The following is a 15,449-nucleotide window of genomic DNA, read 5'->3' on the forward strand; positions in this document are numbered from 1 at the left end:
TGAAATGAGTATGTTTAAATATATTACCACTTTATCAGTCATTAGTTTGGCTAGGGCATCGTAGACTATCTCCTCAGAAGGGCACTCCATATCGGGGAAAGCTAGTCGCAGAGTGGCGCGTATATTCTCTAAGACTGCCGCTTGTCCGCTTGAAGTTAGATCCAGGATGACCCAACATAGCGCCTCCGGCAATGGGGTAAACTGCCCCTGGCTGATTGGCTGCACCAAGCAATCCTCCACATCCCCTGTGCCACAAAACGGACGAATGAGAACACGTCTACCAAATTAAGAGAATATCAATTTTACACAAATCGGAATTGCATCAAACGTATAATCTTCTACATTTGAGGGACTTGCACTGTCGAAATGCACAGCTTTGAAAACTTTGTGCGCGATTTTGTCAAAACTTTTTAACATCCATCGTTAAATGGACCGCGTTAGCCAGAAAGGAACCAAGCTACATCAGCAATTGCCAAATTTAATCGAGCAATTTAGATTTCACATGTAATCGGTTGTGCAAAATTTTGTGCAAATTTCAGTGAATTTTGTGCATAGTGCGAAGCAAATTCCCTAAACGTTTCCAAGGAATCCGCACAAACGTTCTCTTGTAAACAATTAAATTGCACTGTTAAATTTAACAACAGCTGATGTGGTTTGGTTCCTTTCTGCTAAGCGCAGTCCAGATGGCTTTTTAGACATGGTTGAAGTGGCTTGATCGTAAAGTGGACCGCGTTTAGCAGAAAGGAGCCAAGCGACATCAGATATTGCCAATTTAACTGGGCAAGTCAATTTTCTACAAGAAAACGTTTGTACGGATTCCTCTGAAAATTTAATGGAATTTTCCTCGTACTATGTGGAATATTCACTGAAAATTGCAACAAAATCCGCACAACCGTTTTCATGTAAAACATTAAATTGCCCAATTAGGTTTGGCCATAGCAAATGTGGCTTGGTTCCTTTCTGCAGAACGCGGTCCAAGAGACTTTTCATGGAAGATGGAAGCGGCATGATAGTAAAACACACTTCCGCGACTTTTACCCCCATTGGAAAAAAACACATTGGATCTAGAGTCCAGACTCTTGAAAACATTGACAAGAAAAAATGCTCTTGATTCAATCGGATTTTTGCTTGAATCAAAACGAAATCCGCTTAAATTAAGAGGCTTGGTTCTTGATTTAAGCTAGATTCTGATTGAATCAAGAGTACTTTTTCTTGTCGATGTTTTTAAGAGTCTGAACTCTAGATCCAATGTGTTTTTTTTCCCAGTGCCGATTTCCTGGAGCAGAAATTTGACGGGGAAAGGACGGAAAGTGCCCGCGGGATAGAGAGGGAGTGGGGCATCATTAGTGGGCCCGGGGCTGGGAGTGGCCCCGGTGGGTCCGGTGGGGCCGGGCGCGGGCAATTAGCCCCGGCGAAACGAAACGGTTGCGTCAAAGGAGATCCACGGGCGATAAACCCGTTGCGAATTGAAGTAGTGAAGAGGACCCGGTCCCGCGGCCGGCGCCCCTCCCCCGGGAGGCGCGATCCGAAGACGGCGCCGGCCGGAAGCTCAAAATCAATAGGAGAGACGTCGCTTGGGCAGGCCGGGGCCGGGGTTAATTCCTCGGGACTTTCACCGTGAACTTTGAGACATGGCCAAACTAGGAGAAGAAAAGTTGGACGGAAACTGAAGAGATCATGAACTTGTTAGCTACGGCCGGGGGCCCGAGCGGGCAGAGTGAGCCTCAGCAGGGACACGTGAAAGGAGTTTGCTTCGTGAGCTCCGAGTTGATGACACTGGTTATTTGTTTAAAAGGAGTCCCCGGTCACGGAGACCCGAGGACCGAGACACTCTCCCCGCCCGAATCCGTGACGCGCCGACGACGTCCGCCAACGTCCTCACCCCGTCCGCGATGCCACGTCCGCGTCTTTGACGACGTCATCGATTCATTACACCCATCCCGATCCCGGAGCATTGCTAATTATCCGAGAGCTCAATTACGCGCTCCCCGGCTCCGGCTCCCAGTATTTATGTGTCTATTTCTTCTTTTCAATGCTCTACCCTCGCTCTGGCTGGGATTTATGAGAGGAGGGGCTAAAGTCTGAAAACCCAAGGAATTTTTTGCATTTTTCTTTTCCTCATCTTCCTTCTTTATCTTCATCATTCCTTCTCCTCTTCGTTCGATCCTCTTCTTCATTCTTTCTCTCCTTCAAGCCTCCTCTTCTTCGTCTCTCTTCTTCTTCATTCCTCTTTTTCTTCATCCCTCCTCATCCTCGTTTTCCGCTACTCCATTCCTCTTCTTCATCCGTCCTCCCCTTCATTCTTCCTCTTCTCTGTCGTCGTTTCCTCCTCCTGCTCTTACTGCTCCTCCTCCTCCTCCTTCTTTTGCTTTTTGATAATATATTTTCTCTACGTTTTCTTCTCATTTACCACCTTCTTCTTTTGATTAAACACCTCTTTTAGACAAAACCTTTTCCTCTAAACGGACGTATTTCTATCAAATGGAACCATGTGCATTATGACGTGAGCCCTATTATGCACATATTCTTATTGGTCTCAGGGCTCATGTCTTAATGCACATAGTTCCGTTTGATAGAAATACGTCCAAAAAATGTATGTGTTGAAGGGATGGGGTAGTTATTCAGTACATTACCAAGAAATTCAGTGCCTCCTTCCAAAAGAAAAATTCAGCGCCTCCATTTGACGAAATTCGACAAATTCAAAAATTTGAATTTCTCGCTCAAGTTGCGACAGAAATGACAAGCAAATGAAAACTATTACGGGCCTTTTGACGGAATTTCCGCACTTTTCCAGTACTTCCGAACCGCCCTTAAAAAATCAGTACTATTTCCGGACTTTCCGGAAATTCCGGACTTGTAGACACCCTGAGCCAGGAGTATAGTAGGGATTGTGCACGGAGAAAAAAACTTCGTGCGTGGGACCCAAAGTTTAGGTCATATGGATCCCTGAAGTTTTCGGATTGAGCATCCGAACAGTTAAGGTCCAGCTGCTGAGGTTTAGATCACACATCTGAAACTTCAGTTCTTACATCTGAAACTTCGGTTCTCACATTCTGAGGTACTTCAGATGTGAAAACCGAAGTACTTCAGATGTAAGAACTGAAGTTTCAGATGTGTGATCCGAACCTCGACAGCTAGACCTTAAGTGTTCAGATGCTCAATCTGAAAACTTCAGAGATCCATATGACTTAAACTTCGGGTCTCACGCACGAGGTTTTTTTCTCCGTGTGATACGTTTTTTTTTTCGTAAGCGCCTTATCCTCTAAACCCTCCAAACGCGTCCATCTGACATCGACGAGGTAACGCTGGGTATCTATCCGCGCTGGAAGTTTCGCCGTCGTCAAGGATGCTATTTCCCGGTAGGTCGTGCCCCGACCCGAACGTCGACGACGGCAACCGACGCGGCATTGGGACGAAGACGAGGCGGAGTCGCAGTCAAAAGTTCGCCACCGCGATTGTCATGCTCAAGCGGGACTCGGACAGAGACACGACCTCAGAAAAAGGAAAGAAAATAAGAAGAAAAACAATAAGCGACTTAATAATCAGCGCAAAGTTTCTCCAAACTCGAGCAACTTGACTCGCGGATTCACGTAACCCCGGCTTGAGCGGATTATGAAAGACGGAGGAAATGTTCGCGCTTCGACTGGGACTCGGGTGGGTCACGGGAACCGGCAATGAATATTGAAATGAGTCCGGTGAAATCCTCTCATTGATTCCGCCGGACAGAGAGATTTTTCGAGTGTTCCAGCGAAAAGGAAAGTCGGGACGGATCAAAAACCAGAATAAATAACATGACGGATCCGCGAACAGAACGAAGGTCAAAACAATTATCGCTCGAGTTCTCCGCGGTGAGGGTTCGAAGCTCTTATTTATGAGTTTAATCCCTTCCTTTATTTAAGGAGGAATGATTAAATTGAACCGATTCCTGACTAGTGACTACCGATGTTTTTCGCCTCTGAGTTATTGCTTCCGTTAACTCGGGATGAATGAATCCTCTTGCTTATTTATTGTCCTAACAATAATGAGCCGTGTCATTCTGGAACTTTTAGAAACTTCGGAAGCACGGATAGTAAAAAAAAAAAAAAAAAATTGAAAAGATTCTGATGATGCCTCCTGAGATTCGTCAAAAGCACATCTTCCTCTTCCGGTGGTCTTCCTGCTTAAAATGAGTCATTTAAGTGCATTTTTCAGAGACATCCTCTAATGATTGGGTAAATGTTACTGATTTGTGGCAATATTTGGTTCGGTCTAAAAGTCAAATCTTCAGTTCCAGTGTTACGAAATCCCACGATCCAACATTGGAAAAAAAACACAATGGATCTAGAGTCCAGACTCTTGAAAACATTGACAAGAAAATGGACTCTTGATTCAATCAGATTTAAGCTTAAATCAAGAACCAAGCCTCCTAATTTGAGCGGATTTCCTTTTGATTTAAGCTTAAATCTGATTGAATCAAAAGTCCATTTTTTTGTCAATGTTTTCAAGAGTCTGGACTCTAGATCCAATGTGTTTTTTCCAGTGAAAGCGCTTCCGAGATTCACGTTTTTCTAGATTTTTGTTCTTCTGGAGCAGGGGAGCGGGAGCTCCAACTATATCCCTCGGCCTGGGCATTACACTGTGGACATGAGCGAAACTTGGAACTCTCTGTGGAGGATCCAAAAAGACACCTCATGGTGGACTACCCAACTCCGAAAAAGGGTCCCGGGGCTTCCCCACGAAATTTTTGAAAAATTGATTTTGTGTCAGAAGTGTTTTTGAGCTGTCTTTACTGACAAATTTATTGAAATACGATTTGCAGATTAAGAATTTGTCGCACTTTGATTGAAAAAAACCCGCAAAGTTTTTAAGAGGGATCTAGTAGATCTCTGAGGATGGGAGGACAGAACTCTCGGCCTCTTATGGTTCCACCCATCACAACGAGCGAATAAAACCAATACTTTCTTAATCGAGTCAGTTCGAATTCCATAAGGGTTAAGTTAACCGTCTGTCATTTTGGAATCCCTTCATGATATAGCCTAAGACGGCTGATTTCATCAAAAATGAATTCTCAGCCCCTTAAATCCATTTTTCTTGTTATAAAGGTACCCTATACTCCGTTACACAACCTTTCATAACCTTTTACATTTTATTAGCCGTAAAATCTCCATTTTTCCCTTCAATAAATTGATATGCATCTTGCGTCACTATCAAATTATAAAGAGAGTAGGTAAACTTAGAAGCTAACAGGAGCGACTTGCAGCCATTCATAACTAGTCCAGAGATCCCTGAGAACGGATCCTTATCTGCGATTTGAGCCAGTGCCGTACATGGAGGAGAGAAAGGAGTACAAGCATTGGTTTGACAATGCATCTCCAATGTCCATTATACTGCGGTAGTCTTGCAGTTTGCAAGTAATTACTGGCGAAAAAAGGGCATGCGCGCACGGCTATTAAAATTAGTGCGTATTGAGCATCGGTGAGGATTCCTTATCTAAATCGGATCGTCTGCTTAATTTCTATTAGCATTGGTAAATTCTCATCAGGAATGGATGTCCACTTATTAGGAAACAATTTAGCGGCTTCGGCGAATCCACGCCATGAGTCGTTGCTCCGTTGCTTCAGTTGTCTATTACCACAAACGCTTTAATGCTTCATTACCAGTCGTGAAACGCAATGCTTGCCTTACTTGCTGGGGCCCAGAGTTTATAGTATTTTTAAGATTCCAAGTTCCCTTGGATTTCCCTAGATTTCTGGTAATATTTTTTGGTATTACACACCGCAGGTTGCAATGAGTTGGGGTGTAATTTGACTACAATTTGCAAGTAGTGACTACACTCTCTGACCCATCCGAGAAAATACTAAAATCATGGGGAAACAAATAGTACATACGTTGTTTCTAAATTGATTGCGAGCCAGAAATTGTACTTCCAGATTGCAAAATGCAGTCCAATTAATTAATGCAATTGTATCGGAGTGTTGCGTATGTTGCCTATCGGATGATTGAAGGGGCTCTTCTCATTGAAATTTGATGAAATGAATTGAAATAAGATGCAATATTTCTTTTCATTGCAAATTGTTTCTTTTTATAACACATGGTACTTATTCATCATTTAAACTTGACGTTGGTGAATAAAATGATGTGATGAACAAAATCAATTTCATGGTTCATTTGTCCAAAAAAATCGTTTTCTCTCTGATAAGTTAATATTGTTTTCTCATGGACTCAGCATTGCAGAATTTCCTCCATTTCAATCAAATTAATGGCAATTAACTATTTTTGATGCTTTGATTTCAAATTTTTCTTCAGGTTAAAGATAGAACTTGCTAAGAGCCCCACCAAACTGTATACGCAGTTGATAGAAAATATTTTACATTTCTTACAGTTTGTGCATATTCGTTGATCAAATGATGCAGTAAAATAAAAAATTAAAGAAAAATATATTTCACTCTTATTTTGTCAAGAAAAAAAAAATTATTTTCTCTAATAAGTTGATATTTTTTTCACACGGACTCAGTATTGCAGAATTTTCTCCAATCGCGAAAATGTTGATAAAATATTTATAATTAGCAATTTTTGGTGCCTAAATTGTACATTTTTCTTCAAGTTAAAAATTGAACTTGAAAAGAACCCTGCCAGACCGTGCGCAATGGACGTGTTGCATGTGTGAAGAATTTGCGATTTCACTATTGATTCTTATGTAAAAGTTCGTGAGAAACATGATGGTGCCACTGGTTTTCTCTGAAATCAACTCCCAAGCTCAAAAAAGCTCTTAAGTTGAGGCCAAAATGGAGGGGATATCCCACCCTACCCTAAGTGTCCACGTCTATATCAAGACAAACACTCCATGCAAAGATAGGGAGCAAATACATTGACAGGGCTGCCACTTTATTTGGGGACTCCAAAATTGAAAACACGGCAACCCTGCTAATGAATTTGCTCCCTATCTTTGCATGGAGAGTTTGTCTTGATGTAGACTTGGACTCTCAGAGTAGGGTGGGATATCCTTTCCATTTTGACCTCAACTTGAGGGCTTTTTATGAGCTTGGGAGTTGATTTCAGAGAAAACCAGTGGCACCATCGTGTTTCTCGCAAAATTTTACATAAGAATTAACAAACAGTCAAATCGCAAATTCCTCACACGTGGAACATCTCCATTGAAAGGTAAACGAGTAAGACCCCGATAGATGGTTAAGTTACCCATTTAAAATTTCATTGATAAATTTTCAGGATCACTGACTGCCGCGCCATTGTCAAGAGCCTCAGTCACGAAACAACGGGGCCCAGCGTGGCGCTGGAGTTGTGTCGAGAACGGCATCAGCACCGGCACGTGACCAGACAAAAGTTCCACTGTGACCCGACGCGGTGTCAGCAAATAAAAAGCTCTTGCGCGAATTACCCGGACAGAGAGAGAGGGGAGGGGGGATGGATAGTGAGAGAGAAAGATCGTCATCCTAGAGATAGAGGCAGACAAAGTCGTGAAGACACAAGGTACAATGGAGAGGCTTGGAGGACAAGGCGCACAAATGCAGTTATTGCTATTTCGAGAAATACGTGTTTGAAGTTTCAAAATCATACGGAGCCTTATGGCGAAAGAATGTTCAAACTGACTTTTTGATGCTTAAAATTTGGAATTCGGGAGCGAATCTTTCACGGAATGTGCATTAAGACTAGTTTTACTAGAGTCCTTTTATACTGAGAGTCAAGACAACACCCCCTCATGGAGTCACAAACGGGAATAAAGATTACCGAAATTGAACGTTTTTCGTAATCTTTGATCGGCCCATTCTCAAATTCCCCTCTCCGTTCCTCCTCTCATTCCGTTTGTTCCTTGCCGAACCCGTAATTCCCTGGTCCATTCCAAATTATAATCTTTGGAATCGGTGAAAATTTAATCTTTACTCCCGTTTGTGACACTGTGAAGGCCTAAAATACGGGAACCAATCAGAAATGGATTCACAGTGTCTTGACTCTCAGTATAAAGGGACCCTAAGTTTTACATGAAATCGGTGTTACCTCGATTTTTTAAAAAACTGCACCTGTGCGCTTTGTCCTCCAAGCCCGACAATGAGGGTTAGGTGGTTCTTACCGAGGGCAGAAATGGAATAATTGGCCGGGGGCTTGAGGACGTTGCGTGACCACGCCGAGCGGATGATCTCCAGCGCGCAGGGGTTCGCCGTGACCAGGAGGACACCGGGGGCCACGTATCCTTGGAATTCCAACACTCTCACCGCCTCCATGAGCGAGGGATTCCAGAAACACTTGGAATTTGCATCCAAAAAGCTCTGCAACACACCAACCAACAGCGTTCATCAATTAAACGGCACCAATTAATCAAGGCGGCTAATAAACGCCGGAACCTCGCGCTCTCCCTTCACTCCCGCCGGCGCCGGCACCGGTGAGCGATGCTCCCGTCCCGAGGAAAAACCTCGTATCGGCATTCGGATCTTGCTTAATTTGTCGTGCTCAGTAAAAACGCAGTAAGAGCATTCGAATGCTGCAAAATTTCTTCTTAGAAAATATTTATTTCCGAAAAAAGCTGTGAATGTTTTTCCTTGAAATATTAAGACTTTTTATGTCTATCTCAGGCACACAGAAAAAAACACATTGGATCTAGAGTCCAGACTCTTGAAAACATCGACAAGAAAAAATACTCTTGATTCAATCGGATTTTTGCTTAAATCAAGAACCAAGCCTCTTAATTTGAGCGGATTTCCTTTTGATTTAAGCTTAAATCTGATTGAATCAAGAGTATTTTTTCTTGTCAATGTTTTCAAGAGTCTTGACTCTAGATCCAATGTTTTTTTTTCCAGTGCAGCAATTCAAATCAGTCATTTTGTCAAATGCCTGGGCAGATAGTCGAATAAACTTACGTAAATTGAAATTGTTGGTTATTTTGCTTATTTTAAAACGAATAATTCTTGCCTTATATTCGAAAAAATGTACTAAAAAATGTGCATTATACGAGGATCTGTGAAGACCCCTAGTCCTTGAACTAGGACCCATAATGTACAGAATCACAATCACATAAAATATAGAATTCTTCAAATATTCACAGGTAAAACATGTGAGGAGCATTTAAAGAGGAATATACTAGGAAATTGGGTAGATTTTATGAAGTTTTACTAAGAAAGCGCCGAAAACTTGAAAATCCTTCGTCGAAAACATACTAAACTTCGAAATCAGTGAAAATTTGACTTATTGCCTCAGCACTTGATAAAATGCCTGATTTGATTAGTTGCCAGCGACATATCAAATCACGAACGGAATCCTCTAAAAAATCGGGAGAGAAATAATTACTCATTTTCCAGAAAATCAGTGAATAGTCGAGGGAAATTTGGCAATGCTTGAAGGCTCGTACGGCGTTCTTCCTTAGGAGGCAAAAATGCTCTCTGTTAACATTATAAACTCTATAAAAATGTGTGGATATTTTCCTTACAAGTTTCAAATAAACTGTATGAAATTGAATTGGAAAAAAAAAACACATTGGATCTAGAGTCCAGACTCTCGAAAACATTGACAAGAAAAAGGACTCTTGACTCAATCGGATTTAAGCTTAAATCAAAAGGAAATCCGCTCAAATTAAGAGGCTTGGTTCTTGATTTAAGCTTAAATCTGATCGAATCAAGAGTATTTTTTCTTGTCGATGTTTTTAAGAGTCAGGACTCTATCCAATCAATGTTTTTTTTTCCAGTGTGTGTAAAGAATTTGATGACAAACATTCTGAAGTTAAAATAATGATTTGAATTATAATGATGAAACGTGGCAACGTCTGACTTTTCATACGGCGTTCTTCCTTAGCACGGTTGAATGAGAGAGTAAAGGCCACTGCATTGCAAGCTATATCCTTTCCATTAACTGCATGGGAAGTGGACGATCAAAACCTGTTAAGCGCCGATTATCAGGTGGGGCAAAGATTTTGCAACGGTTCAAAGTAATTTCACGGCCGAAGAACTATGTTTATTTCCTTAAAATTGAACATTCACGAAGTGGTTGCATTTTCAGCCTCTCTAGTCATAAAAGCAAGATCTAAAACTTTGTAACAGGTCGACAAGTATTGTTTTCCATACTCTCCACAACCGTATTAACAGTTGACGATGATCGAAGGTCGTATTTAAATCTAAAAGAACTATATCCATCCTGACATGAGCTCTGAGATCCATAAGAGTGCATGCATGATAGGGCTTATGTCACTATGGATACGGGTCCTTTTGATTTTAATACGTGCAATTGGACGAATTTATGCTGAATGGAACTATATGCATATAGGGTTTGCGTGCAACATAGTTTCTTTTGGCATAAATGCTTCCAATTTTTTCTAAATTTGGTGAAACTCTTATTTATTATTAAGTACCATGAAGTTTTCCCTTCGGTTGGCAATGGCCAACCAAATGGAATTTCTATGCAAACATAAGAAGATTTCAATTTACATAAAAGTGTCTGAAGAAACTCCTCAATATTTACCAACGTCGAAAATGATCAAAATAGATGTAGCTTATACCTACCGACTCATTACGTTAGAGAGATAGTCTCATGATACCTTCTCTACGTCTACATTAGGTCAATTGAGCTAGGTCCATTATGATAATTTTCAGTATAATTTTTCAATGAAGCTTCTCAAATTTGACGCAATGTCATACAGATCACAATAATATCACTGTAAGTTTTGGATCAGTTCCATGTATTAATTTGTACTTTACGACAATTATTGTTCCTTAAATGCACAGGCTGCGTAACTGCGCAACGTAATGGCGGATATCGTCCCTAAAATCACTTGGAAGCACCTCAAGCGGTCCTCCGCGAGAAAATTCGATAGTGTTTATTTGGACAGTGAGGTTGGATCAGATCATGCGCTACATTCTTTGCATGCTCGGACAGAGGCGGCATTCTGGTGTAACTAATCTGAGTTTGATCGCTATTTCTTCATCCTAGGTCACAGCTCGAATTCCTAGCCAAAATCGGAATTTCATTGTACATCGCGAGTCCTCGTAAATGGAAGGGGCTCGCCGCGGAATGAGACTGTTCATTTCGTCGCCCCTCTGACGTAAGCGCGTATCTCGATCTCAAAATGAGCCCCAGAAAGCGTGGACTTATATGTAAAATAGGGCTCACGTCAGTGGCGTGGCGTGAATTGCGATGTATCGATTGTTAAGCCGATTAAACCCGTGGTAAAGAATCGATTATTAAGGTGTTCGCTGCGAACACCCTATTAATCGATCCTTTTCCATAGGTTCCAATGGCAGATCAATCGATATATCGAAAAGCACGCCACACCACTGGCTCACGTGGACATCGCCATGCGCCCTTACGCCAGAGCCGCGACGATTTGTGTGAGACGAACTGATCTAAAAGGTAAACTTTGTGGACCAGTTTTCAGACCTCTGTATAATTTGCATTTAATGTTCTTCTGGATTTTGAATGATTTTTTCCTGGAAGACATTTTTATTTGGCTCCATTTAAGTGTTGATATTTTCCGGTGGAGGGAATATTCTTTTTCAGTGTGGAGTTATCGACCTGAGGGCATTTTTTGCATAATTCCATCACAAATGAGTTCACTTTCTTCGACTTTTCCCATGGTCCATGCAGAGGTTTTTCATTCCGGCAAAGCGGTTTTCTGAAGGTGCGCAGGGCCCATTGGGGATCAGGTCGCTTGTTAGTCAGAGGCCCATTATATCGGCAATGGAACGATTGCATGCGTCAACGATTTACAATTAATAAGTGCTTTTTTTGCGAAAAACACGTGCTTTATTGGTTTTCTCTGAATATGACTCCCAAACTAAAAAACAGAAACAAAAAAACTCTCAAAGTTGAGCCCGTAATGAAGGAGATCAAACGCTTCAAGCAACACTGAAAGACCACCTCTGTATCCAATTAAACTCTCCATGTACACATAGAAAGTAAATACATTAGCAGGGTTTCCACTTCGTTTGAGGACCTCGAGGCTGGGACTACGGCAACCCCGCTAATGTATTTGCTCCCTATCTGAGCATTGGCGGTTTGACTAGATACGCGGGGAGTTCTTAGCGTAGCATGCGGAAATTCCCTGCTCCATTACAGCCGATGCTTGGAGAATTTTTTTTTCAATTTTGGATTCCGTTTCAATGATGACAAGTGCCATCGTGCCATCGTGTTCCTCGCAAAATTTTACTAAAGAAGAAGTACACGAAAAAAACCGTCGACTGTGGAAGCCGTATTTACGAGCTATACCGTCATATATTGTCCATTCTGGGCTCAGAGCCCGAAATTTCCGGGTGAGGCATCCGTTGCTCCGTCCTCTGACCCGGAGCTGTCAAAGATACATCTCCAGCACCCGGAACTTGACGTCTCTGAGCTGGGAGCTCGGATGGTATGTCTGTACATCCCGTTACTTTTCCTCCGGTGTACTTAAATCGCGAATCCCTGAAGGATATGCAAGAGCTCCATTGATGCCATCCGAGAGCTGACAAGTCGACGGTAGTCCGGAGTACTCCCATTTCCCGAAGCTAGTGCCGAATTTCGGAACTTTTGAAATTTTCCTGAATTTTCCCCGTAACTTTCAAAATGCGCGAAATGTTCCGGAACTTTCTCGGAACTGTTCAAAATTCTAAAAATAACTCCGGAACTTTTGAAAAATCTAAAAAGAATTCCGGAACTTTTGACGGTCATGGTGTGGGAGAAATTGGAACAAAAAAGTTCCGAATCCCGGAACTTTTGACGGACAAGAAATGGGAGCACTGCTTCCTACACAAGAACACAGGATGGACCCTCGGCGTAGTGGAGGCGGGGACAAGGGGGAACGAGGGGGGGGATGTCGGTGTCTCCGGTTTTCGTGGGAAAAAGATGTAAGGACGCGGAAGCACACGAAACGCGAGTAAAACGAGAAACGGGAAGCGAGGACGCGCGGATTGCGGGCGATCCTCCGGCTCCGCAAAGAAATAAAAACCCAGGGATGAATATTTAAATGCAAAATCAAGAGATTTTTTTCCAGGTCGCTCGCCACGACCCGGCTCCTGAACTCCTCAAACTCGAGATGTCGCGCTCATGCTCATTCACCCACCTCCGAGTTGCCAAGCTGGACCGAGCACGATTATTCAGAGACACAAAAATTAATCGAAACGCTCAAAAGTTGGAGCATTACATTGCACTGCTCAATTTTGGAAAGTTTTTGACTAACTATAGACAAAAAGACCTGACATCATGTCAGGACTCCAGCAGTGGCGTGGCGTAAATGATCAATTATCGATATATCTCCATTTGAAGCTATCATGAAGAATCGATTATTAAGGTGTTCGCTACGAACACCCTGTCTATCGATCCTTTTCCATTGGTTTAAATAGCAGATCAATCGATACATCGCAAAGCACGCCACGCCACTGGACTCCAGAGCCAAAAGGTATCTAACTCACATTTTTGGAAAAATCGAGTTGGTGTCGTTTAAAAAATCTCCAATTACGAGTGTGTGGGTGTGAAACATTTGGTAGCCCTATCTTACGCTGGTTATATGAAATACGGAGTTTCAAAGTTTGCGATTTACATGGAAATCAATGAAGTCCGACGCAGGGTTTTCCCTTGATATCTCGAAAAGACCAAAATGGAGTTACGTACCTTTTGGCTCTGGGGTACTGATATGGAAGAGGACAATACCCTTCAAAACTGAGTATCCTGATTGGTGAAACTTAATGATTGTAAATTTTAGTGGAAAGCCTGAAAGTTCTAAAGTTTTAGTGAATTTTTTAAATTTTTCTACCCCTTATCACATTCAATTTACATGATGCTATTGAAATAGAGAGCCGAGGGAGGTTGTTTTTTTTTCTAGTTTTACTATCGCTCTTATCACTAAGCATCAGGTCACGATTGCAATTCCAGCATCTCACTTTGATCATGACTCTTATAACAGATTGAGGATTGCAGAACTATAAGATTGTATTGAGTTGAGGTATTTTGTGAAATATACGTCTATCTTTTTCCTAGTGCTACGCCAGTTGAGATTACTACGATTTCAAATAATTATTAATCTGAATCTTGCCCAAGAAACTAAAATTAAGAAAAATTGAATTTCGTCTGGCGTGCCGGGTCCAGTGGGTCCTTCGTTTAAAGCGATGTGGAAATTAAATTAAACGTAGTGATTTCTCTTGATATCCACATTACCTTATAATTAAAACGACACAGAGAACGCTCTGGATGCCGAAAAGATTCTAGAAAATATAGTAATTCTTCGAGTGAGCTTGCAAATATTTTTTGAGGAATTGAGCACTACCCAGATATTTAAATACCCGATTTTTTGCGATCGTAGAGAGGTAAAGGAACGTGCCATCACGAACGCTGAGCGTGGCACGATTTTTGGACGTGAGTTTGGAACGTGTCCTTAGCATCTAAGAGGAGAAGGACTCTAATCAATTAAATTCGAGGTCCCAGGGTCCAAATTTAGTCGGACAGAACCCCCGTAACAAAATTATTCCCTCGGCGAATTCACCTTTTATGTTGTCGTCTGATCTACTTTTAACAACACCACTCATCTTAAGCTATATTTTCCTTTAAAACCAGTGTGAGAATTCTTTAAAAATATTTACATTTCCCCCTGTAATTATATTAGCGTTGACTCTAGCAAACAAATACCCACGTATTAATCATGCTAATTTAATATCAGAGTCATCTACGTAATCATTACTACTGACCATCTGACTTTCCATTCCTATTCGTTTTTCGTTAGATGAAATATTTAAAAACCTACCGATCCGACTTCCTTGATTGTTGGAAAAGCTACCTTGAAGCTTAAAGGCTGTGGCGTGGAATGCTTTGCGATACATAGATTGATCTGTCATTTAAACCTACGGAAAAGGATCAATAAACAGGGTGTTGGCAACAGACACCTTGACCCTCTATGGCATGAATTAATTTTGGATCTCAGATTCTGGGGGACACTAATCTATATTTTAGCTTGCATAACAGACATGGAGTACCAAATTTCTTTTTTAAAAAAAACAAATTTTTGGAAATCACTTATTTAAAACAAGAAAACACTGAGGAAAATTTGCAGAATGAAAAAATGAAACAAAGGAAAAATTCAATATTTAAAAACCCCCAAAAATACGATTTTATGCATTTGTAACGCTATTCCATAGAGGTTAATAATCGATTCTTTACCACGGTTTCAAATGAGGAGATATCGATAATCGATCATTCACGCGTTGCCACTGCTTACAGGCCTTCTAATTATCTTTACGGCCGGCAACTTTTGAGAAGCAATGGCGCAATGCGAAGGCGCATCCGTTCATTCATGCCGTACCCCACAGCACGAGTCAGTGTTGCCATATTTTACCGGAATTAATTCCGAATTTCGGAAGTTTTCATATGATCAGAACTTTTCCCAGGATTTTTGGCTATTTTCGAAGTTTTTCGGGATTTCGTGGTTTTTTGTCAGTTTAACCAATTATTTGATCAAATTTGATGATTTTTACTATGAAATTAGACAATCATTACGGCTTAATTCGAGC

General features: G+C 41.5%; 1 protein-coding gene across 1 annotated transcript in view; it reads right to left on the reverse strand.

The window, feature by feature from the left end:
* ko (Stork-head domain-containing protein knockout) overlaps window positions 1-15,449 on the reverse strand; it is a 217,629-nt gene that overhangs the window by 15,602 nt on the left and 186,578 nt on the right. Inside the window, exons 4-5 of the mRNA XM_019040261.2 lie at window positions 8,066-8,261; window positions 28-245 (exon numbers count right to left, since the gene is read on the reverse strand). Coding sequence (XP_018895806.2) covers window positions 28-245; window positions 8,066-8,261 — 414 coding nt within the window. The remainder of the gene's footprint in view (window positions 1-27; window positions 246-8,065; window positions 8,262-15,449) is intronic.

Source organism: Bemisia tabaci, chromosome 7 (assembly GCF_918797505.1).
Source record: "Bemisia tabaci chromosome 7, PGI_BMITA_v3".
NCBI lineage: Eukaryota > Metazoa > Arthropoda > Insecta > Hemiptera > Aleyrodidae > Bemisia > Bemisia tabaci.